The 25,515-nt window shown below is 41.5% G+C and overlaps 2 protein-coding genes, 1 long non-coding RNA gene and 1 pseudogene across 21 annotated transcripts in view; 2 read left to right on the plus strand and 2 right to left on the minus strand.

Moving 5' to 3' along the window:
- Positions 1–14,131, plus strand: part of CDC16 (cell division cycle 16) — a 29,669-nt gene extending 15,538 nt beyond the window's left edge. For 4 of the 5 annotated variants that reach the window (XM_025874534.2, XM_073887430.1, XM_025874535.2 and 1 more), the window contains 6 exons: positions 3,611–3,763; positions 5,118–5,181; positions 7,572–7,633; positions 8,694–8,829; positions 10,503–10,593; positions 13,644–14,131. In XM_025874534.2, the coding sequence (XP_025730319.1) occupies positions 3,611–3,763; positions 5,118–5,181; positions 7,572–7,633; positions 8,694–8,829; positions 10,503–10,593; positions 13,644–13,903 (766 nt within the window). In that variant the 3' untranslated portion in view covers positions 13,904–14,131. The remainder of the gene's footprint in view (positions 1–3,610; positions 3,764–5,117; positions 5,182–7,571; positions 7,634–8,693; positions 8,830–10,502; positions 10,594–13,643) is intronic. The other variant, XM_025874536.2, reaches the window with a different exon arrangement.
- On the minus strand, positions 10,940–25,162 carry LOC141371585 (uncharacterized). Of its 2 annotated transcripts, XR_012376666.1 has the most exons (3): positions 24,953–25,162; positions 14,272–14,380; positions 10,940–14,096 (listed from the first exon to the last, which is right to left on the minus strand). It is a non-coding gene; the product is annotated as an uncharacterized lncRNA (long non-coding RNA). The 2 variants fall into 2 exon arrangements; XR_012376665.1 differs by lacking the exon at positions 14,272–14,380.
- Positions 20,610–21,508, minus strand: LOC112826436 (V-type proton ATPase subunit G 1 pseudogene; annotated as a pseudogene).
- The window catches only part of UPF3A (UPF3A regulator of nonsense mediated mRNA decay), a 61,963-nt gene continuing 61,117 nt past the window's right edge, over positions 24,670–25,515 (plus strand). For 9 of the 14 annotated variants that reach the window (XR_003208924.2, XR_012376664.1, XM_073887432.1 and 6 more), the window contains exon 1: positions 24,670–24,922. Coding sequence is in view for 12 of the 14 variants with exons in the window: in XM_073887432.1 (XP_073743533.1) it covers positions 24,716–24,922 (207 nt within the window). In the remaining 2 variants the exon portion in view is untranslated. The remainder of the gene's footprint in view (positions 24,923–25,515) is intronic. The other 5 variants (XM_073887435.1, XM_025874537.2, XM_073887436.1 and 2 more) reach the window with 3 other exon arrangements.

Genomic DNA, 25,515 nt, shown 5'->3' on the forward strand with positions numbered 1-25,515 from the left:
GTAATCCCTTGGTTCTGGTTGGGTGGTAGTGTTCATGTCTTGTCTTCTGCCCATTACTCTATCCATTATGGCAGGTAGGGTATTGAAGCCTCCCAGCTATTCTGTGTGAATTATCTCTTTTCCCCTCCAATTCTGGCTGTTTTTGCTGCATGTATTTTGGGTGTCTGTTGTGCGGTTCTTGATGGATTGAACCTTTTATTATTATAGAATCCTTCATTGTCTCTGGTAACAGATTTTGTTGTAAGGCTATTTTGTCTGATACTAGTATAATCTCATCAGTTCTCCTTTGTTACTGTTTGCGTGGTCTTTTTCCATCCTTTTAACTTGTTCGTGTCTTTGAATCTAAAGTATGTCTCTTATAGACAACATGTAGTTGGATTGTGGTTTTATCCATTCTGCCAATGTCTTGCCTTTTGATGAAATTTAATCCATTTTTGTGTTATATAATTACTGAGAAGTTAGAATTTATGTTTGTCATTTTGCTCTGTTTTATGTCACATGTTTTTTGGTCTTCCTTGTTACTGCCTTTTGTATTAGATATTTTGTAACATACATTTTAATTCCTTGGTTTTTCCTTATAGTATGTTTTTTGAGTTGTGGTTTTTTTGTTGTTTTCTGTTTTTTTGTTTTGTTTTTAGTGGTTATCTTGGAGATTACAGTTAACATCTTAAAATGGTTTAGTTTGGATTAATACCAACACAGGGGCTTTCCAACAGCAATAACCAGTTCTCTGATTCTCTGGACACCAGCTGGGTCCTACAAGTCAATTCAGTTCTGATATTACCCAGACTTAGTGCAGACCTTTCATAGGGTAAGCTCTCAGTCCCACAAGACTGCCCCTCCCCACTTCAGATGCCAGTGGTAAGCCCCAGGCCACTTTTACTTCTGATTGGCTATGAATCAGAGGTTCCCATGACTCTCCTGAGCTTTGATGATTTGCTAGAATGACCTACTGAACTCGGGAAGGCATTTTACTTACATTTTCTGGCTTCTTATTATAAAGGATACACTCAGGAATAGCCAGATGGAAGAGATGCACAGGGCAAGCTATGTGGGTGGGGGTGCCCACAGCTTCTCCCCCTTTCCAGGCATGCCACCCTCCCAGCACTGCTTTGTGCTTTACCAACCCAGAAGCTCTGAGGCTCATTGTTCAAAAGTTTTTATGGGGCTCAATCTCTAACTCTTCCCTTCCTGGGAGGTCAGTGGGTGGTGGTAGAAGTTGCAACCCTCTCATCACTTGGTCCTTCTGGTGACCAGTCCCATCACAAGGCTCTTGCTGAGCCCCACCCTTCATTAGCATAAACAGGTCTGATCAAAAGGGGTCATGAATAACAAAAGAGACTCCCATCACTCAGGAAATTGCAAGGGTTTGGGGTGCTCTGTATCAAGAACAAGGGGGAAGACCTGTATTTCTTACTCTACCACAGCAAGTTAATTCCAGTAGTATATAAAACTACCCTGTGCAGCTCTGTTCCCTCCTGCCTCTGATGTGCTATTATCATACACGTTACATCTTAAACATCATTAAGTCCCTCAACACAAATTTATAATTGTGTTATCTATTAAATCAGATAGAAGAAAAGAGTTGCAAACAAAAATACATTTATATTGTCCTATGTTTATCTTTGTGGTTACTTTTACTAAGCTATTTTTTTTAATGTGGGATTTGAGTTACTGTCTAGTGTCCTTTCATTTCAGCCTGAGGGACTTCCTTTGGTATTTCTTGTAAGGTGAATCTGCAACAAGATTTCTCAGCTTTTTGCTGCCTGAGAAATTCTTGACTTCACCTTCATTTTCAAGGATAGTTTTGTTGGGTATAAAAGCTTGGCGCTCTGTTTCTTTCAGCACTCTAAATGTCATCCATCTGCCTTCTTGGCTCCAGGTATTTGATTAGAGGTCAGGTGTTAATCTTATTGGGAATCTCTTGTGTGTTACTAGTTGTAGTTTCTCACTCCTTTAAAGATGGGGGGGTTGCTTTTTCAGTGGTCTGTGATTTGTCTAGGTGTGGATCTCTGAGTAGCCTACTTGGAGGTTTTGGGGTGTTTTTGGCCCAAATACTCTTTGGTTTCAAATAATCTTTCTGCCTCTTACTGTCTCCCTTTGCTTTCTGGGGCTCTCATCATGCATATTTTGGTGCGCTTGGTGGCATCCTACAGGTCTCTGAAGCTCTGTTCATTTTTCTTCTTTTATATTTCTGTTCCTTAGACTGGGTAATCTCAGTTGATCTATCTTCAAGTTCACTGATTTTTCAGCCTGTTCAAACTGATGTCAAACCCTTCTAGGGAATTTTTTAAATTTATTTTACTTTTCAACTCAAGATTTTCTATTTATTTCTGTTAGTGTTGGTCTGTTACGTCCAACATCTGGTCTTTGTCCCAGACAGTTTCTATTGACTGATTCCCCCCTCACCCCCCAGATTGCTAATTGTTCCCTGTGTCTTTTGCACACTTCAGCTGTTTTTTTAGAATAAACACTCCTCAGATTGTTGTAAGCCTTTGGTTAACTTCCAAAGTTTTGAAAAAGTTTATTTTGATAATTTGGCAGTGTTCTTGTTGCTTTTATGGGGGAGAGTTTTGGAGATCCTTATTTGGCCATTTTGGAAGTAATAGGTAAATCCTTTTAAAGGGTTCTTCACGATCCTTCTGTAGGTGATAGAGTTTTTATCTGAATCATGATTCTCAATTAAAACCAAAGCACATATGTATAGACTTTCTTAGATCCATCTTCAAAGAAATATTCTGTTTCTTGTAATGTAACTACTGGTCTGACAAGAGATGAAGATTCAGTTAAGAAGTGGTTAGTACGTACTCTGTGCCTAGAACTGTTTCAGAGGATGTGAAAATGGGGTATACACAACATACTTCTGAACTCTCTGGCATAGAACTGATAGGAATTGAGATAATAGGAATCCACACAAGGGAGAGCCATTTAGATTAGAAAGTCAGAAGCATTTCACAAAGGGAAGTGGAACTTGAACACATCATGAAGGACACACGGTTCCAAATCAGAAGAGGAGAGGAGGGAAGGCAGTCAAGGCTGAGGGTCTGACATTGAACATGTGATGAAGGACACACGGTGCCGAATCAGAAGAGGAGAGGAGGGAAGGCAATGAAAGCCAAGGGTCTGACATTGAACACGTCATGAAGGACACATGGTGCCAAATCAGAAGAGGAGAGGAGGGAAGGCAGTCAAGGCTGAGGGTCTGACATTGAACACGTCATGAAGGACACACGGTGCCGAATCAGAAGAGGAGAGGAGGGAAGGCAGTCAAGGCTAAGGGTCTGACCTTAGCATCGTGGAAGAAAACAGGAAGCACACACCTGCCCTTCTGCTTCAGAGGTTTTTTTTGTTTTGTTTTTGTTTTTACTGTAGAATGATGAAAAATAAAGTTGAGTAGGTTGCTGATAGATCCTAGAAGTGGTAGCTGAACAGTCTAAAAACCTATTAGACCTCGAATAAATATCAGTAAATGAAGTATTAGAAAAAAAGTAAGCACCTTGTTTTTTGGCTGTGTTTAAGTTATTTTGCTTAGGTTAATTTAAGTTGATAAATTAGTTTCTGCCGAATTACAGTTTTAGGTGTTGAATATGAAATTTTCCAATATTTTTAGGTGTCATTTGCCAATGCTGTACATTGGATTAGAATATGGATTGACCAATAACTCAAAATTGGCTGAAAGATTCTTTGGCCAAGCGCTAAGTATTGCACCAGAAGACCCATTTGTTATGCACGAGGTTGGCGTGGTTGCATTTCAGAACGGAGAGTAAGTACTGAAAGGCACAAAACCCTTCTATTTTATATCTGTAAATGAAGTAAAACCTCAGTCACTAGAGGTTTTATTCTCCTCAGTGACTCTTCATTAGATTTTCGTTTTTAAATATGTACCATTTTAGGAGAAGGAGGAGGACAGTTAAAAAAAAATACAAAGTGTTATCTTGGATTTCTTCAAATTTGACTAAATGGGTTTTGGTCCCCTTGGATGTGGGCTGCTACAGGCTCATAGTTCCAAGACTGGACAGTTGTTGCTGATGGTCAAGTGACTGCACCCCATAGGGTGGCCTGGAGGCATCGCAGAACCCTTCATCATCTCCTTGTTGATTAGGAGCTGGAGTCTTGTATTTGAGAAAGATTTCCCACAATTGTGAAACAAAAATGTTCGGTTAGTTGCCAGTTAATCCGAAAATTAAACTAATTAGAATGGCTCAGTCTCGAAGTTTCCTGGGCATTTGAGACATTACTGTATCCTTGCATATTTGTAGAATAAGTAATTCAGTGTCATACTCTAAAGAGAAAACTCTTTGTAGTAATCTGCACTAAATTATACATTAATTTAAAAACAGTAAATCAGTATTGCTTTGTGTTTTTTATGGCGTGTGTGTGTATTCTAAAAATTGGATAATCTAATATATATAAAAGCAAGTTTGGAGCTGTTTTAAAATAATACAGAGTGATGATTTAATATGTAGTCCATTGGTTTGTAAGTCAGAGTCAGCACTTTCCCGGTGGCAGACAGATGCACATTCCCAGCTGAGGTGGAGATGATGTTCTGCCTTCCTATTACTACTCTCATACTGTAAACGAGCATTTTTTTTTTTTTGCAGTCTACTTTGTGTCACATTTTTCATAGTTTTGTGCTTTTTGTTGATGACATTACTGTTTAAAATGATCCCCAAGCCTGGTATGACATGCTGTTTGTGACCCTTACGCACAAGAGGGCTGCAGATGAGCTTTGTTGCAGGCTGTGTTCAGTGTCAGTGGATCAACATGTATGTTAAATAAGGTATCAGTCAACAGAAGCACATGGAAAACAGGTTGTACATTGAACAGTTGACCACAGGTTTGTAGGAACCTGACCTTATATTTCCACCAGGAGCCATAGTTCGATATTTGCTAAAACAGTGTTTACAGTGACTTTATGGAATATAATTACCAAGAATAATGAGAATTAACTGTATCTTCTAAAATCTTGAACACCTGTGATGTTAATGCCATAAAATTAATCATTTATCTGACCTTTAAATTTGAACTTTAATAAACTATTTACAGAAGTTTACCTCATTTTTCTTACAATACTTGCTAATTGTGAATAATCTGCAAACTTTTCCCCTTTATTTTAGATGGAAAACAGCAGAAAAATGGTTCCTTGATGCTTTGGAAAAAATTAAAGCAATTGGAAATGAGGTATTCTATGTAATATCTATAACTCTTAAGGGTATTTGCCATTGAATGAGAACAATAATATGGATAATCTGTCTCACCTAGAAGACAATGGGCTAATATTTATCCTGGCAAATGGCTTGTTAATGTTTGGATTTCAGGCACTTATTTTGCTACATGGTATAAAATGAATCTGTTTCTAATTGAGAGGGTAGGTGTTGGTTGTTTGCTTCCTAAGAGACTGTAGTTTTGATACATGGGAGTAATCAGAATATATTTGTTGATTATTTGATATGGGGAGTATGTGATGCTGGACACTGCTGGGCACTGTACCATCTAATATAAGATACCCTTCCGGAACTGAAGAGCCTCCTCTTTGATTAATGGGTAGATATATAGGGCCCACCTCTGTAGGAATAAGGCCAGGTGTCACTCTATTCAGACCTGTCATGGCTTTTTCTTACCATGTACTTAATATGTATTTAGACCTCTCAATGTTTGAAATATTTAACTAGGTTCTACCATATGAAAGATGTGTGTTCATGAGTTAACTTTCCAGCTATCTTGGATGTGTATACCTGAGTATTACTTTAAAATTAACAATTTTAGGTACTGTCAGCTTCTGTAGGTAAAGAGTAGCATATTGCTACTCTTCTGGTTCTTGATTCTTTTTATTCACATCTATTTTGTTTTATTCCATTCTGATTGCCACTTCCCTTTTTACTCTGTTCCTTTTGGGCAGCCTTGCTTATAGCCCACATCTTCCTTGGCTGTTGGTTCCTCTTTATTGACACAGACACAGCTCCCTCTGGATCCCTGCCAAGTCTTTTATTTGTCCTAGGAACTTAAAAACACTATATTTCTGTGCGTTGGTACATGTATGTATATAAAACAGGTTCTTGAGCAGCTCAGTCTTGGGCAGTCTGGATAATGAATGTGTTTTTGTTATTATGGGGTTGCCACATATCACCTTCCCAGTTTTCAGAGTTGAATACCTTAGAGCCTTGCTGCTTTAACTAGACCGACTGCCTCAGCATCACCTGGAAGCTGACTAGAAATGCATAATCCTAGATCCACTGAATCACAGTCTGCAGTTTTAGCAAGATCCCGAGATGATTCTCATGCACAGAAAAGTTCAAGACACACTGTCACAAATCACACTTAGAGTTGAAACTATATTTTTTGATGATCTGAGGGCATTGTGGAGTCTTACAGAAATTTACAATAATGGCTTTAAGTACAAATGAACAATACTATTAAATTGATAAAATGCCCATTAAAAAGTGACATGAAGACGGGGAAATACTGTTTGACTTCAGTTACTGTAGCAAATGTCAAAATAGCCACAGGGAAGCAAATGGTGCCTAAGAATCATGAAAGGTGTGTTTTTGTTCCGCCGGGCTGTGTCTCCTGGAGCCAGGCTCGGGAGCTGGAGAGTGTGGCTCAGTTCTATTGTTTGGTTAGCTTAGACTGACCGACATGTGTTTGTGTCCTAAGCTCTGAGCCTGGTGTTGGGAGCCAATAGGAAACTGGCGTGATAGTTCCTGCCTTTAGACAGGTTGGGGATTGCAGATAAGTAAATTGGCAGTAATTAAACAGTGCACAAAAACAACTGTGATTGAGAAAATAAAGGAACCCCCACAGAGGGGCAGTTAACCCAGACTTTAGGATGGGCCGAGAAGGCCTCTTGGATACAGCCTCTTACACGTCCGTCCTAAAGCAGGAGCAGATAATCAGCCAAGCACAAGTGAGGAAAAGGTTATGGAAGGTATAGAGAATGGTGTGTGCTGAGTTGGAGTGAATCCAGTACAGCTTGGATTTTAAGTTCACAGAGAAGGTCAAGAAATGGGGCAGGAGGGTTAAGTGTAGATCGTTAAGGGCCTTGCACCTTATCCTGAGGTGGTAGGTGGTGGGGCCCAGACAAGACTTGTTATGTGGGGATTGGTGTTACACTGAGGGGCTGATGAATGAGCCTTTGGTAGTTCCTAGGGGTCAGGAATAATGTGGGTGCCAGGCATGAGAAGCAGGCGCTCAGAACGGCATGAGCTTGGGGGGCTGGGATGGCAGGAGAGTAAGAGTCTAGTGGGTGGCACGTTGGATTTGCATTGCTTGTGAGCTTTCTGAGTAGGAATATTTAGTGGGCAGGTGGAAAGCTCTGGGCTGGAGGTACAGAAGTTGAACTTCTTCAGCACAGTGGGGCTCATTAACAGAGTTGTGTTAATAAATAATGGCATCCTCAGGAAGTCTCTTCTAATAGGAAAGAAAGATGGAGAATCCAACAAATACTCTGCTTCATGCTGCCTAGGCCCTGGGAGAGAGGGCGGCCTTCGTAGGTGCGTGTGATGGTGTGGTTGAATGGGTCTGTCTGAAAAGTGGCATGCATGAGTCATGGGTTTGATGTTGCTGTGTTTCAGGTAACAGTTGACAAATGGGAGCCTTTGTTGAACAACTTGGGGCATGTCTGCAGGAAGCTTAAGTAAGTAAAGTAGAACATTTTCAGAAATACTCTTTGTGACTAAAAGTTTACTTAATTCTGTGTATCCTTCTTCATATTTTTTAAAGACTTTTTATTTTTAAGTAATCTCTACACCCAATGTGAGGCTCCAACTATGACCCCAAGATCAGGAGTCGCACACTCCACCAACTGAGCCAGCCAAGTGCCCTTTTCCATATTTTTATTTTGAGATGTTCCAGCTGGGTACTTTGCTGCTCAGATATAGCAAGCATCAAAATAATTATCTCTAGTGGTTTTTATAAACACTTATTTATTTTTATATTCTGGTGGTACAATAATATTCTAGAAGTTTAAAGAATTACAATAACTTTTATTTTCTTAGATTAAAAAAATTGGTGTTCAAAATTAATTTGGAAGGATTAAGATAGTAGGGTTTAGTTAAAACCATATCCATAGTCTAACTCACTCTTTTTCTCTAGGTACCAGTTTTATGGTGTGATACACAGCAGCTTCTGAAAAATAGATTCTTTGGTTAAATAAGTTTGGGAAACTCTAGGCTCCTAAAAATATAACAGGTTTTTCTGTTTCAGGATATTTTGGAGTCTTTACTATTCATTATGAATTGCAACATTTCCCAAACTTCAGTGAACTTTTTTCACAAAAGATTTACAGGGCAGGTATTCCAGAGAACTTTGGGAAATAATGTCCCAAGTAACTTCTTTGGACCTTTGGTTGCTTTTAACCAGCAGTGGTGTGGGAGTTTTATCTTGCCATCAAGGAGGCCTTGTAGTGTAGTGGGGTTCCAGTGCCAGTCTTGGGTTCCTGTGGGGGTGACCTCAGCTGGCTGGCTGAGCAGGCAGGAAGATACATTTCAGGGAGGTGTCCAGGTACACGGTGGTGGATGTGAAGAATCGTTATCAGCCTAAACTGTTACTCTGATGTCCCAAAGTGTTTCTGATGTTTTTACATGGATGAATACTCATCTTAGACCTAGCAAGTGAGTGCTTTCACTGTACCTAATTGTTTTCTCTCTTTCTTCCCGTTCTCCCTGCTCCCAACTCCCTCTCGTCTTCTCTCACAGAAAGTATGCCGAGGCCTTGGACTATCACCGTCAGGCGCTGGTGTTAATTCCCCAGAACGCATCCACGTATTCTGCCATAGGGTATATCCATAGTCTGATGGGCAACTTTGAAAATGCTGTTGACTATTTCCACACAGTATGTCTAGTTAACATTTACCACCTTTTTTTTTTAAAGATCTTTTCTAGGCAATGTTGGGGCTTTTTGTTTGCTTGCTTGTTTTTCTAGGCAGTGTTTATTTTAATAGCCATTTTAAAATTCTTCAGGCGACCTTGTGCTTTCTTCTTTCCTTTGCAGAGAAAAGCATGTGTGTGTTGTGCAGTACTCATTAAATTAGAGATAAATGTGAGAATTGTCCTAAGTGTGTAGTGAGACATACATGTGTCCACGGTATTTGTTGGCCTTGTCTAAACAGGAGAAAAGAAATTCCAGTCTCTCTACTTAGGACTTATAATTAATTCCCTTAGATCACTTTGGTCAGTGAAGAAAACAGTCTGTGTTCATCACAAGGAAAGAATCTCTCCTAAATCCACGTGCCGTATCGTGCCAAATCTAAGATCCCATTAGCAAGCAAGTTGACCACACACACACACTCACTCACACAGACACACACAAATAAACCTTTAAACTTTACATGATTCTTTCTAATCTCTCCATTTTTTGGTACTTGGAAAAGTGCTCTTTTTGGATATATTAGGACATAGATTTTCATAAGGGATCACTCTAGTATCTACATAAAAAAGAAAATAGAAGTGAAACAGATACTTAAGGTACTCTATTCACATTCAGAGTTTGGTTCTTCTAAATCACTTTTGTACCGGGTGGTCGATGTGTCCGCTCTTCTGGTGCTGGCACATACACCCTGCTCTTGACTAGGTTTCTCCCAAAAACATTGGCTCTGCAGATCTTACGCTGCCAGAAAGTGTCAGCAACAACGGCGGTTCCTGTATTTGTGAGTGTTCATGCGGTTTGTGTCTAGTCTACCTCTCCACGGCTGCCAAGTCCAGGCTGCTCAGGCAGGACACTCATCAGGGCTGTGGCCAGCTGACAGCAGTAGTTAGAAACCACCGGTTGTTTAAGACATCCCAAGTTCAGAAATGTTACAATTTGGAAAAAAAAAAAAGTGGGTCTTAGAATCATGGTATTTGGAGAGAAAGATAAAATATGAGAAAACACATAGGGTTGGTTAAAATTTTCAGTCGAGATCCAAGTCCTGCAAGTGCCACTATGATAACCAGGATACTGAGCTAGGTAGAAGCCTAGACTAACAACTTTTCTGGTTTGTGTGATCTTTCAAATGTGTGTGAAGATGGTATAATTTGCCTGTCTTCTTATATAATTAATACAGAAGGCTTAGAAGGCTCTGTGTGGAGATACAGTTTTGAAAATCTTTTTGGAGGAGAGGGGTTTCAAACATAGAATGGCGTAATGAGCCTCCACATTACCATCACCCAACTTCAACAGACATCAGTTCATGCCTACTCTTGTAGCCCCACTCCCCCTGATTCCCTGGAGTGTTTTGAATTGAATCCTGCAGGAATATTTTTATTTTTATTTTATTTTTTTAAAGATTTTATTTATTTATTTGAGAGAGAGCATGAGAGGGGGGAGGATCAGAGCGAGAACAGACTCCCCGCTGAGCAGGGAGCCCGATGTGGGACTCGATCCCGGGACTCCAGGATCATGACCTGAGCCGAGGGCAATCGCTTAACCAACTGAGCCACCCAGGCGCCCCCCTGCAGGAATATTTTTAAATGAAAGAGAAGGAAATACATTTTCTTGTAATAACCATGCTGAATCTTTTCTAACAGGCTCTTGGTCTTAGGCGAGATGATACATTTTCTGTTACAATGCTTGGTCATTGCATTGAGATGTACATTGGTGATTCTGAAGCTTACATTGGTAAGATGATAATTATTTTGATTGACATTGTATTCTATTCTTTAGATTGTTGTATATCTCTGTTTAGGTTTCTCAAATCTCAGGTAAGGTTCTAAGTTTATTTTCTAACCATTTAACTATATTAACATCAAGGAACTCCATTTATTTTGTTGGAACAATGCTGTGGGAATTAATGACTTATTAAAGTATTCATGCATTTTAAAATTGAGTACTCGGTATATGCAAAATACTATCACAGAGTACGCATAAAGTACTGTGATATAGGAGAATCAGTCTGATGGAAAAAATCTTGGAGACTTTGGTTTTTAATAGTTTCTAATTTCTAATAAATGAAAAGGCTCTGGCATTAACACTTTATAAAATGGTTTTATAGCATATTAATAGCATATTAACTTTTACATTTCAGTGGGATATTAAGTTGGCTTACATTCACATTATGGTGCTATGTAATTCTTTAAATAATTTTTTTGTAATAATAAGCAAGTCTTAAGATAAATCTGGATGGAATTGCTGTATTTGGGCACTCACTTAGTTACAAACTTTGTAAGGTAACGAGGGTGCAGTGAGGTTAAACCCTGAGACCTGGACATAAAACCATGAGAGGAAAAAGTGTTAAGTTAATTAAATTAGGCTTCAATAAAATGAAGAACTTCTGTTCATCAAAAACACTGTTAACAGAGTAAAAAGTCAGGTTATAGACCGGGAGAAGTTATAATTTGTAGAGTGGTCAAAGAACTTGTGTCTAGAATACAAAAAATCCTATAAATCAAAAAGTTCAATAAAAAAATGGGTCCATATTGCACTATAATGTTAACTAGAATTTAAATAAAAATTTGAAAAAGAAAGAAAAAAGATAGGTCCAAATGGGCAAAATACTTGAACAGGAGCTTCACCAAAGAGGATATCCACCGATGCGGCAAATGGATGTTCTCAATATCATTACATATCATGGAAATGAAATTAAAACCATACTGAGATGTAGCCAAAGTGGCTACAAATGGAAAGTACTGATAGTGCCCAGTGTTGGTGATGATAACGGAGCAGCTCGTACTCTGGTGTATTATTGTTGGTGGACTACACTTTGGAACACTGTTGAACATGTCTGCTAAAGTTAAATAGGCCTGTTAAATCTGTTATTTGTTGCTACCTGACAAACCACTCCAACCGACAAGGACGCATTTTTTCTCACAGTTCTCTAGGTTGATTGGTGGCTCATTTGCTGGTTTCATGCACTAATGCAGCTGTGGTCAGCAGGCACTTGATGGGCTGACGGTCTAAGATGGCCTCATGCATAGATGGGCACTTTAGCTGACCTAGCTGGGCCTCTTACAGGTCTTTTATCTCAGGCTTTTTCATAGCATGGAAAGTCTCAGGGTTCTAAGGACGAGAATTAAAGCCTCACGACCTCCTGAAAGCTGGAAGTGTCACAAAATCACTTCCATCACATTCTGTTCAGCACAAGTCACATGACTGAGTGCAGTGTCATCCTGGGTGGGGGCTAAGAGGTGTGATTCGTTGGGGTGTGAGGATGGTAACCTGCCATGCTGCTCTTAGGATTTGGGAGTTCTACTCCCAGGTGTGTGCCCAGTGGTACAAGGGCCTCAGGAAGCCAGCGCTCACACACAGGATTATTTCCAGCAGCTGTGTTCGTAATTACACCTAACTGGAAATAACTGAATGTCCACGCATAGGAGAATGGAAAAAGAAATTGTGGCGAGCTCATGCAATAGAGTACTACACACTTGAAAGGACTATTAAGTCTTGCTGTAACATAGGTGCATCTCATACATTTTGACAAAAAGAATATACACTGATTAATTCCATTTATGTGAAGATTAGTAATAAGCAAAACTAATCAGTGGTGATAGAAAAATTTGAGCAGTGATTAATTCTGGCTTGGGATGGGGAGGTATTCACTGGAAAGGGCATGGGGCGGTGTTTTGGGAGCTGGAAGTGTGTTCTCTTTCTGTCTGGTGGTGGTTATGTGGGTATATGCATATATGAGGATTTGCCCAGCAGTGCACACTTTATGGTGTGTATGTTATGGCTCAGTTTCTTAAAGCTAAAGCATAAAGCTTGAGCTCTGGCATCCTGAAGACTCTGGGTTGAAATCGCAGGTCTGCCATTCAGCCACGTGGCTTTGGGCAGGTCTGAGCCTCAGGTTCCTCTTTTTTTCAGGGAAGATTGTGAGGCTTAAATGCAAAATTCCTGTAAAGCTAGGGAGAGTCTGGAGGTAGAGTGCTGAGTGAGACAGACATTTTGCCTGTCCTCACAAAGCTAATGGTCTTACAGTGTATCAGTCATTATATACTCTTATTTTTTTTCTTGGGGTTGTAATTGTCACATTGCATATTAGTTTCAGGTGTACGACATAATGGTTCGATATTTGCATATATTGTGAAATGATCACCCGAAGTCCGGTTAACATGCATCACCATACATAGTTAGAAAATTTTTTCTTTTGATGAGAACTTTTAAAATCTATCTTAGCAACTTTCAGATATGCAATACAGTATTATTAACTCTAATCACCATGTTGTACTATTTTTATTTTTAGAAGGCTTGCATGTCATTATCTGTCAAAACATCTATTACTAAAAGCTATTAGTTTGAACTCTGTAAAATTATATTTATGTCAGAAATGATTGCATCTGTTGGAAGTCTCTTGTCCATTAGTCTTAAGATTTTGATATGTGGAAAGTGTATTTCCTTTCACTGTGGTTTCTGTGTGCGTAAGGCTCACGACTGTACCGGTGCCAGAATGCCAGCCGACGGTTCTCGTTCGTAGCAGGCGAGGTCAAGTGCCTGCCAGCTGGCTCCCCCCGTGGGAGGGCTTTAGGAATGGGCAGTGCTGAGCCACAGGGAACTGAAACTGCATGTGCTTCTAAGTCTCCCAGCAACCCCCCTTGATAAGAAAGAGAAAAAGAAGGAGAGAATGGGAATGTTTTTTCTTGTGAGCTGTACTTGCGTCTAATGATGGAGGCAGTGCTGTGTGACCGTGGGAATGATGGAGTTTCTTATCTTATTCTCCTTGTGGTGTTTCCTTTTAGGAGCAGACATTAAAGACAAATTAAAATGCTATGACTTTGATGTGCATACAATGAAGACACTAAAAAACATTATTTCACCTCCGTGGGATTTCAGGGAATTTGAAGTAGAAAAACAGACTACAGAAGAAACAGGGCTTGCACCACTAGAAACCTCAAGGAAAACTCCAGATCCCAGACCTTCCTTGGAAGAAACCTTCGAAATTGAAATGAATGAAAGTGACATGATGCTGGAGACCTCTATGTCAGACCACAGCACATGATTGCAGACAGCTCTCAGCTCCATTTTGTCCTGGGGGAGGTCAGGGTTTCCTCACATCCTTGTCCTGTCTTCAGAATTCCCCATTTCTTGACACGAAGGCAGACTGCACCTCTCCGTTTAGGCATAGAGACGTGCTGGAAGAGACCGGACTGCACACCTTTGCAACACATGTTTTCTGATCCTGCAAAACAATTCTGTGTAGAGGAATAAAGAGGTAAATTGTGTATTACGTCTTTTTTTTTCTTTTTCAATCAGCTTTTCTTTTGGACTGATTTTAGGTTTATGGACAAAAGCTGCAAAGGTAGCAGAGAGCTCCCACAGACCCCTCACCGGGTTTCTCCCCATTCACATCTTAAGTAACCAAGGAACCTTGTCATAACGGAGAAGTGCATGCCGTCCAGGAGCCACAGTGCCCTGAGCTCTCCTTAGGCTCCTCTCTGCTGTGACCGTGTCTCAGGCTTCTCTGGTCTTTCATGACCTAGATGGATTTGAGGAGGACTGGTCAGTTGTTTTGTAGAATATCCCTCGATTTGAGTTTGTTTGATGTATTTCTCATATTGGACTAGGGTTCTTGGTTTTGGGAAGAAAATACCACAGATGTGGATGAAGTACTGTTCTCATCACATGTTAGGGGGTACACAGTATCAGCATGACTTATCACAGACGGTGGTAATCTTGATGGTGTCTACCAGGTTTTTCTACTGTAAAGTTACTTTTTTTCCCCCCCCTACCCATAATGCATGCTTTAGAAGAAAGTCATGAGGGGCACCTGGGTGGCTTAGTCGTTAAGCGTCTGCCTTCAGCTCAGGTCATGATCCCGGGATCCTGGGATCGAGCCCCACATTGGGCTCCCTTCTCCACGGGAAGCCTGCTTCTCCCTCTCCCACTCACCCTGCTTGTGTTCCCTCTCTCGCTGTGTCTCTCTCTGTCAAATAAATAAAATCTTTTTAAAAAAGAAGCAAGTCATGAAGTTCAGCCTGTCCTCAATAGGACCAAGGTTTTGTTTTTTGGGGGCTTTGTTTTTAGGACCAAGGAGTTTAAGCTCCACCCCTGGAATGGAGAATATCTGCATATATTATTTGCAATTCTTCTATAATGAAAATTTGTGTCTCCTTCCGTTTATTCAACCATCAGTTTGGACTTATATTTTAGATTCTAATCCTACACAATATTATTTTAGGGCTTGGGTTGTTTCACTGGCCATTGGGAGCTCCTTCAGCTTGGCTCCTGTGGCCCTGTGATATACCCCCATCCATTTGTTTTTTTGTTTTGTTTTTTGTCTTTATTCTGGTAAAATATACATAACACGAACTGCGGACTTCAGTTAATAATGCGTCACTATTGATACAAATACACCAGTGCAAGGTGTGGATACAGGTGTGGGTGGGGAGTCCATGGGAACTTGTGCTTTCTGTTCCATTTTCCTGTAAACCTAAACTGCTCTAAGAAATAAAGTGTGTGAGTCTGTGGTTATAGAGATAGGTAGATAGCCATCTTAACCATTTTTAAGTGTACAATTCAGCGGCATTTCCGTTAAGCATTAACTCCATACTCATCCCTCCTGCCAGCTCCTGATGATAACCTCTAATCTTTTTCTTTTTTTTAAGATTTTGTTTATTTGAGAGCAAGAGAGAACACAAGCAGGGTGAGGGGCGGAAGGAGAAGCAGACTGCCCACTGAGCAGGGAGCCCGATGTGGGGTTCAATCCCGGGACTCTGGGATCATGACCTGAGCCGAAGGCAGAGGCTTAACCACTGAACCACCCAGGCGCCCCCTGATAATCTCTAATCTATTCTATGTCTGAATTTGCCTATCTAGACCAATTTGTATAAGTGGAATCTTACAGTATCTGTCCTTTTGTGTCCAACTTTACCTAGCATATTTTTAAGGTTCATTCCTCTTGTAGCTTTTATGAGCACTTTATTCCTTTTTATGGCTGAGTAATATTCCATAACACATATCATCTATATCACATTCATCTGTGGATGGACACTGGGTTGTTTCCACCCTTCAGCTATTGTGAATAATGTTGCTATGAGCAGGAGTGTATAAATACCTGAGTACCTGTTTTCAGTTCCTTTGGGTATATGCCAGGGAGTGGAATTGTTGGCTCATGTCTTAATTTGGTGCTTAACTTTTTTTCTTTTTTTTTAAAGATTTTATTTATTTGACAGAGAGAGACACAGCAAGAGAGGGAACACAAGCAGGGGGAGTGGGAGAGGGAAAAGCAGGCTTCCCACCGAGCAGGGAGCCCTATGCGGGGCTCAATCCCAGGACCCTGGGATTATGACCTGAGCCGAAGGCAGACGCTTAACAACTGAGCCACCCAGGCGCCCCGCGGTGCTTAACTTTTTGAGGAACTGGCCAACTTTCTACAGCAACTGTCCATTTTATATTCCCACCACCAGTGCATGAGATTCTGGTTTCTCTGCATCCTTACCAGGGCTTTTTACTTTCTTTGTTATTATAATCATTCTAGTGGGTGGGAAGGAGTAGCTCTTTTGGTTTGATTTGTGTTTCCCTAATAACTATTGATGTTGAGCATCCTATCCTGTACTTATTGGCCATTTGTATGTCTTCTTTGAAGAAATGTCTATTCAGATCTTGTGTCCACTTTTACTTTTTTTATTTTTATTTTATTTTGTCTTGTTTGTTTTGTATGTTGTTATGTCACCATACATTACATCATTAGTTCTTGATGTAGTGATCCACGATTCATTGTTTTCGTGTAACACCCAGTGCTCCGTGCAGTACGTGCCCTCCTTAGTACCCATCACCGGGCTAACCCATCCCCCACCCCCTCCCCCCAAACCCTGAGTTTGTTTCTCACAGTCCATAGTCTCTCATGGTTCTTCTCTCTCCACTTTCCCCCCTTCATTTTTCCCTTCCTTCTCCTGATGTCCTCCATGCTGTTCCTTATGTTCCACAAATAAGTGAAGCCATACTTGTGTCCACTTTTAAATTGGGCTGTTTATCTTTTTGTTGTTGAGCTGTTGTGGTCCTTTATCAATTCTGGATATTCTCAGATATGTGATTTACACATCTCTTCTCCCATTCTTTCTATTGTCTTTTCACCTTTTTTTTTTTTTTTAAGATTTTACTTATTTATTTGACAATGAGAGAGCACAAGCAGGGGGAGCAGCAAGCAGAGGGAGAGGGAGAAGCAGACTCCCCGTGGAGCAGGGAGCCCGATGCAGGACTCAATCCTGGGACTCCGGGATCATGACCTGAGCCAAAGGCAGACGCTTAACCAACTGAGCCACCCAGGCGCCCTGTCTTTTCACTCTCTTGATAGTGTCCTTTGATGCACAAATTTTTAACTTAATGAAGTTTATCTATTGTTTATGTACTGTGCTTTTGGTATTATATTTACAAAACTATTGCCAAATTCAAGGTTATGCAGATTTTCACTTAGGTTTTCCTCTAAGGTTTCCATAATTTTAGTTCTTAAAGTTAGGTCTTTGATCCATTTTGAGTTAATTTATGTAAATGTAGTAAGTTGTTCAATTTCACTCTTTGGAGTGTGGATATTCAGTTTTCCCAGCACCGCTTCTTAAAGAGACTCTCCTTTCCCCATCGAATAGTCTTGGCACCCATGTCAAAAATCAATTGTTGAGAAATACGAGGGTTTACTTCTGGGCTCTGGATCCTCTTCCATTGGTCCATATGTGTATCCTTAATGCTCATTGGTCCATATGTGTATCCTAAATGCTAGTACCACACTCTTTTGATTGTTGTAGCTTTGTACTAGGCTTTGGAACTGGGATGTGTGAGTTGTTTTTTTTTTGTTTTTTTTTTGAAGTTTTATTTATTTGAGAAAGAGCACAAGTAGGGGGAGAGCAGAGGGAGAGGGAGAAACGGACTCCCTGCTGAGCAGGGAGCCTGCCGCGGGGCGATTCCAGGACCCTGGGATCATGACCTGAGCAAAGGCACAAGTCTAACCGACTGAGCCACCCAGGAGCCCCTCCAACTTTGTTCTTTTTCACAATTGTTTTGGCTGTTGTGGCTTCCTTGAATTTCCATATGCATTTAGTTTTGTTTTTGTTTTTTTCCATTTCTGCAAAAAAAAATGGCATTGGAATTGTCACAGGGATTTCATTGAATCTGTAGATCTTAATATCATGTCATCTAATCCATGAACACAGGCTGTCTTTCCATTTATTTAATTTCTTCCAGCAGTGCTTTGTACTTTTCAGTGTGCAAGTCTTTCACCTCTTTGGTTAAATTTATTCCCAAGTATTTTATTCTTTTGGATGCTATTGTAAATGGAATTGTTCTCTTAGTTTCCTTTTTGGATTGTTCATTCCTAGTGTATAGAAATACAACCAGTTTTTGTGTGTTGACTTTGTATCCCGAATGTATTTATTAGCTTTAACAAGTGTGTGTGTTTGCACACATGTGTGTATTTATTTAGAGTTTTCTACATAATAGGATCATGTCATCTGCACATAGAGATAGGTCTACTTTTTCCAAATTTGGAAAGCTTTTATTTCTTTTCCTTGTATAGTGCTTGCTTCGGCAGCACATATACTAAAATTCTTTTCCTTGTATAACTGCTGTGGCTAGAACTCCAGTATTATGTTGAATAGAAGTGACAGAAACAGGCACCCTTGTCCTGTTCCTGATCTTAGGGGGAAGGCTTCAGTCTTTCACCATCCAGAGTGATGCTAATCGCAGGCTCTCACCGATGCCCTTCACCGTTTTGGAGAAGTCCCTTTCTGTTCCTAGCCTATTGAATGCTTTGTTGTTTCTTTTTATCAGGAAAGGTTGCAGATTTTGTCAAATGCTTTTTTTTGTGGATCAGTTGTGATGGTGAGGGGTAAGGAGTTCTAGGATTTTGGGGGCGCCTGGGTGGCTCAGTCGTTAAGCATCTGCCTTCGGCTCAGGTCATGATCCCAGGGTCCTGGGATCAAATCCCACATTGGGCTCCCTCCTCTGCGGGAAGCCTGCTCTCCCTCTCCCACTCCCGCTGCTTGTGTTCCTGCTCTTGCTATCTCTGTCAAATAAATAAATAAAATCTTAAAAAAAAAAAAGAGTTCTAGGATTTTGGGGCTGTTGAGGGGAAAATATGACCATAAGGTGGCAGTAGCCCATTTTATTTGGGCAGCTGTATTTGAGCAGCTCTTTGGGGGCAATGTGGTAGCAGCAGGGCAGGAAGTCTCGGGGTTAAGAGTTCTGAAGTGCGGTGGCAGTGTGGTCTTTCACAGTCCCGGGATTTGTCTTATTTACAGCTAGCAGATGCTGGTTGTAGGTCTGCCTGGTATGCAAAACAGGCCAGCTCTAGATGGCTAAAGATATGCTTATTTAAGCTATATTTAAAACAATTACATGTGTAAAAATTGGATTTGGTATTGTTGGGCTTCAGCTAACCATCTCCGCCTGTGAAGAAGTAAACAACATGGGGGTCAATATACGGGAGACATCTCTGTTTCGTTTATATAACATCGTGTAGATTTTTCCTTCATTCTATTAATATGATATATACTGATTGATTTTTGTATGTTGAACCAGCCTTGTGATCCTGGGATAAATCCTGTTTGGTCATGTTGTATGATCTTTTAATATAATGCTAAATTCAGTTTAATTATTTTTTGTTGAATTTACATATACATTCATAAGAGATATTTATTGGTCTGTAGTTCTCCTGTAGTGCTTTTGGATCTTGTATTGGGGTAATACTGGCCTCATAAAATGAGTTAAGTAGTAGTCTCTCCTCTTCAGTTTTTTTGGGAATTTTTTGAAAAAGATTTGGTGGAATTCGACAGTGAAGCCATCTGGTCCTGGGCCTTTCTGTGTTGGGAGCTTTTTGATTACTGATTCAGTCTCCTTACTTGTTACAGCTGTTTCTTTTTGGGTCAGTTTTGGTAGTTTGTATGTTTCTAAGAATTTGTTTCATCTGGGTTATTCAGTTTGTTGGTTCATAGTATCCTGTTATCCTTTATTTCTATAAAGTTTATAATAATTTCTCCTCTTCCATTTTATGATTTTAGTAATAAGAGCTTTTTTTCCTCCTCAGTCCATCTGGCTAAAGGTTTGGCAATTTTGTAGAGCATTTCAAGGCATCAGCTTTTGCTCTTAGTAACTCTCTGTTGTTTTTCTAGTTTGTATTTCATTTCCACTTGAATATTTATTTCCTTCTGCTAGCTTTGGGTTTAGTTTGCTATTCTTTTTCTGGTTCCTAAGATGTAGTTTTATTATTGAATTAAGATTTTTTTTAACATAAGCATTTAGAGCTATAAATTTCCTTCTGAGCACTGTTTTTGCTGCATTCCATAAATGTTATGTTGTGTTTTTTTATTGGTGTTTAGGTATTTTCTTATTTTCCTTGTGATTTCTTTTTTGACCCATTGGTTTTTAAGAGTGTGTTATTAAATTTCCCACATATTTGTGAGTTTTCTGGCAACCCTTCTATTTTGAATTTCCAGTTTTATTCCATTGTAGTTGAAAAGGATACTTTGTGTAAGTTTAGTCTTTCTAAGTGTACTCAGACTTTTCTTGTGGCCTAATTTATGGTCCTTCCTGGAGAACATAGGCTGTTCACTGGAGAAGATTGTGTATTCTGCTTTTGTTAGATGGAGTGGTCTGGTTGGTTTATAGTACTTTTTTTTTTTTTTTTTTTTTGCATGACAAAGTCTTTACTTTCAAATGATTATCAGTACACCAAGTAAGAACATGTATACAAGAAGTTCTTGAATTCTATCATCTAATAATTTTGGGTAAGAGAAACTAAGAGCAGCCCGAACAATATATACTAGTATTCGCTGTTCCACCCTTAGCCGAGAGGACTTAAGGCCAGCTGCTGCTTCACACAAGTTACAGTAACTATTTACTACTTTTTCATAGAGAAAGCCCCTGACCTTCAAGAAAGCTTTAGGGAAAAAAAATATTTAATCCCTTTCTTTCTTTAAACAGTTTTTTTTTTCCTACATCTAAGAAAGAAAAGTATTGATACATATGTTGCTTGAACTAAAAGGCATAGGAAAACAGACAACGTATACACATTAAATTTCTAAGAAACATGAAGTAAAAGGAGAAAATCTTTGGATACGCTCTACATTTGTACAAAGAAGCTAGATTTGCTATTCTCCAAGAAGTGAAGGGACCTACTACGTGATACACAGAAATAATTTAATGCCTTGTCACAAGGGTGTAACTACTCAAGCTTTGCTGAAGCTTCGTATTCCATGAAGGCATCTAACATGCCAATCTGCACGCAGAGCTGCTCCTTCCTCCCCTATCCATTTATGCGGTAGTTTTCATGGATTTCTGGCCGGATGTCACAGACAAAGGCCAGCAGGTTATCCAGGACTTCATCCCTGTTCTGCTGGAAGTAGGCCTGGAGGATGGTCATCTTCTCCTGGGTCTCCTTCTCCACTTCGGTGCTGCAGCTGCCATGGGATCCCAGAGCCGCAGCTTCCTTGGCCTTGAACTCCTTCTCTCTTTGCAGACGGTATTGTTAAATTTCAGCCTGAGCTGCTTCTTTGGCCTGCTTCAGCCTCCGGTTCTTTCGCTTGCGGGCCTCTGACACTTTCTTGGCGGCCCGCTTCTCGGCCTGCAGCAGCTGCTGAATGCCCTGCGACTGGCTGGCCATGGCTGCGGCGACAAATCGGTTCGAGCGGGTCCCTCCTATAGTGCTTTTCAAGTCTTCTATTTCCTTGTTGATCTTCTGCCTCCTAATTCTGTTACTGAAAATGGAGTGTTGAAGTCTGAAACTTAGTGTAGAATTGTCTCTTTCTCCCTTCCATTTTGCCAGTTTTGGCTTCATGTATTTTGGGGCTCTCTTACTGGATGCATATATGTTATTCTTCTTTCATCTTCTTGATGGATTGACCCTTTTATCAATATATAATGTCCTTTTTGTCTCTTATAACAGTTTTGCCAGCCCAGTGCTCTCCGTTACTATTTACATGGGATATTTTTTTCATCCTTTTACTTTTACCCTTTTGTGTCTTTGTATCTAAGCAAGTCTCCTACAGATGGCATCCATTTTGGGTTTTAATTGGAGAGTTTGATCATTTACATTTGAAGTAGTTACTGATAAAGAATTTAGCTTAAGCTGCCACACAGCTGTTTGTTTTCTGTGTGTGTCGCATATTTCTTGTTCCTCAGTTCCTTTCTTTTTGTGTATTTGTATATTTCTGTATTTTTGTTGTTTTTTTTCTGGCTACCTTGGGGATTACATTTTCCATCTTAAATTTATAACCACCTAATTTGAGTAATCCCATGTATGTTAGTAGCATACACTGCTGCTATGTGCCCCGCCTTCCCCCTTTCTTAATATTGCTATTGTCACAGGTTACGTCTTTATTCATTGTTCCCATTAACATTGATTTATAATCTTTGTTTTATTCATTTGCCTTTTAAATCATACAGGAAAAAAATTACAAACCAAGAGTACACTAATACTGGCTTTTTTATATTTACCAATGTAGTTGTCTTTACCCTCGTTCTTTATTTCTTTTTTTTTTTTTTTAAAGATTTTATTTATTTATTTGACAGAGAGAGACACAGGGAGAGAGGGAACACAAGCAGGGGGAGCGGGAGAGGGAGGAGCCCGCCGAGCAGGGAGCCCGATGTGGGGCTCGATCCCAGGGCCCTGGGATCATGACCTGAGCCGAAGGCAGATGCTTAACGACTGAGCCACACAGGCGCCCCCCTCGTTCTTTATTTCTTGATAGGATTTAAAATTATTGTTTGGCATTCTTCCGTTTCAGCCTGAAGGGCTCCCTTTGGCATTGTTTGGCATTGTTTGAAGGGTACTTGTACTTGTCTATCAGTGACAAACTCCCGTAACTTGTTTATTGGGGATGTCTTAATTTCTCCTTCCTTCTTGAAAAATGGTCTTGTCAGATATGAAATTTTTGATTGACAGTATTTCTCATTCAGAGCTTTATGTCATCTAATGGAGATAGGACTGTATAATTCATTTGTCGAAATCTTGCAAGCCCTCATCCTGACTTCAGCAGGTACAGTACCCTACTTTGTAATGGTTTCGGAGACATTTATTCAGAGCATGATTAACAAAGTATTACACAGAAACCAATTTTCCTGGGCCTTGGGTGGCTTAGTGGGTTGGCTAAGCATCCAACTCTTGATCTCAGCTCAGGTCTTGACCTCAGGGTCATGAGTTCAAGCCCTGTATTGGGCTCTATGCTGGGAGTGGAGCCCACTTAAAAACAATTTTTTTTCCTGGCATCTGAAATGATCCTTTAAACACGAAAACTTTTATCTTCACCTAAAATGTGTTTATTTGACAGAGAGAGAACAGCGAGAGAGGGAACACAAGCGGGGGAATGGGAGAGGGAGAAGCAGGCTGGGACCTTGACCTGAGCCAAAGGCAGACACTTAAAGACTGAGCCACCCAGGCGCCCTCCAGGGCGCCTTTGAAGTAAGGCTTTGTACATCTGAGGAATCTGCATGCAGCTATTGATGCTTCCAGGGCCCAGCATCCAGGCTGTTTCAGCTTACCACAGTGAATAATGCAGTAATGCACGTGGACCATGAGTTACCTACTACTGTCTAGACTCAAATACTGAGGTTTTGAGTTTTCATCTTTATTTAATGGCTTTTTGGTCTCTTCTCTGTCAGGTATCACATGTACCTATTTCTATGCCTCCCCTCTTTAGCTAGGGCTAAGAAAATCAAATGACTGTACTTAAAATAGTAATTTTTAAAATAGATAAAAAATGAAGATATTTGATGCTGTTTTCACATTTATTTTGCCTTGCAGACCAAAATATTTCTTCATGTAGTTTCTTCATTGATTATGTGGTATGATTTTTTTAGGTTTCTGAAAGAGCAAACTCCTGATAAAAAGGAGCCATTACCATATTGTCAGTGCTTTAAGAAATAAAAGGCAAAATCCAATTTGTTTTTTAGATCAGCAGCTAATGCCAATGTTTAGGCTTCAGAGAGTATCGAAGAAAGGTAACGTGTAGTTGTGTTGTCAAGTATCTTTCTATTGCTACCCAATTTGGTACTCTTACAATGATAGTTTCCTAAAAAGGAATCCTTGCCAACTTTAAAGTGACCATACTGTCATTTTCAGAGGAATAGGGGTATTCTGGTCACCTGCTGCTTTAAACCACGGCCGTTTAACAGTTAGATGTGCTCCCAAGTAAAATGTGACCGGCATTTACCTCAGGACCACATTCATGTGTGGCAAAGTTACCTACTTTATTCACTCTGATGTTTGGAGGTTATTTTGCCTTTTGTCTATAGTTCTGTGTGTATGTAAAACAAAACATTTTAACAGGCTTGGTGATGTCTAGGAAGCTAGATTTTGTGATGTCCTTATTTTTTGTATTTTTACATAAAATCTTAAGCTATTTTATCTCTCATTCACTATATCTTGAAATCTGTATTATAAGATTTCTTTAATGTGTCGTCAAACCTGAGTTCTAAAATTCTGTGGTTTTTGTGAAGCCACTTCTTAGAAACTTTGTTCACGGCAGGAAGTAAAGAGGGGCACCAGGGTGGGGCGGCCCAGTCAGTCGGGCGTCTGCCTTTGGCTGGGGACCCGATCTCGAGGTCCTGGGGTCGAGTCCCCTGTTGGTCCCTCATTTCCCGCTGGCCGCCTACCGGGCGAGGCCTTTCCACCCCTCGCAGGCCCCAGACCCTCCCGAGACCCGACTACCCGCGCCAGTCGCGCCTTGCCAATCCCGTGCACTCCCGGGCCGGAGGTCCGGGTCCGGGTGCGGGTGCGGGGTGCTGGACGTGGAGCATCATGGGCCCGGGGGGAGGGGCGGTGGCCCAGTTCTCGCGACATTTCGGCCCGGGCGGGAGGCAGCAGCGACTTCCCGGCGGGTGCGAGATGCGCTCAGAGAAGGAGGGAGTGGGAGGCTCCGGGGTGGCCGTTGCTGCGCGGGGCCCAAGCGGGAGAGAAAAGCTGTCGGCTGTGGAAGTCCAGTTCCGCCGGGAGTCGCCGCGGCGAGAACCAGAGGGGCCAGCAGCCTCGTCCTTCGACTGTGGGGGCGGTGCCGGCAAACCTCGCGAGGAGAAGAAGACGGTTCTGAGCAAGGTGGGGGGGGGAAGGGCGGGGCCGACTAACGTCGCGGGAGGAGGAGGGTCCTCCACGGGGCGGGTCGAGGCGAGAACGGAGTGGTGCGTGCCAAGCTCTCGCTAGGAGGGACGGTCTTGAGCGAGGGGAGGCGGGGCCGAGGGCTGGCGCCACGCTGCAGACGGAGGGGCGCTCGGGCTGGCGTCTTCCGGAGGCGGGTGGGCGGGCGAGCCTCGCGAGAAGAGGGATGGTCCTGCGGGAAGGGGGCGGGGCCACGGGCTGCGTGGTCGGGGAGCGCACGGGGCGGGGCCACGGGCTGCGTGGTCGGGGAGCGCGAGGAGGGGGCCGGCCCCCTCAGCGCCGCCGACCGCGGCCCCGCCCGACGCGGCCCCTCCTGGCGTGGGGAGGAGGAGCCGCGCCTGGGCCCGGAGGTGGCTCGGGTCGGGGCTCTTCCGACGCGGCCCCTCCTGGCGTCACCGCGGCCTTGGGAGGGTTGGGTTTTCCCCTCGGGCGCGGACGGTACGCGTGGTGCGCACAGTCGGCGGGGCCCCCGAGGAGGGAGCCGTGTGAGGCGCAGCCCCTTCCGACGGCCGTGCCGTGTCCGCGCGCGGTGG

The sequence above is a fragment of the Callorhinus ursinus genome, unplaced genomic scaffold (assembly GCF_003265705.2).
Source record: "Callorhinus ursinus isolate GAN/ISIS: 27379988/994484 unplaced genomic scaffold, GSC_fseal_2.0 scaffold79, whole genome shotgun sequence".
NCBI lineage: Eukaryota > Metazoa > Chordata > Mammalia > Carnivora > Otariidae > Callorhinus > Callorhinus ursinus.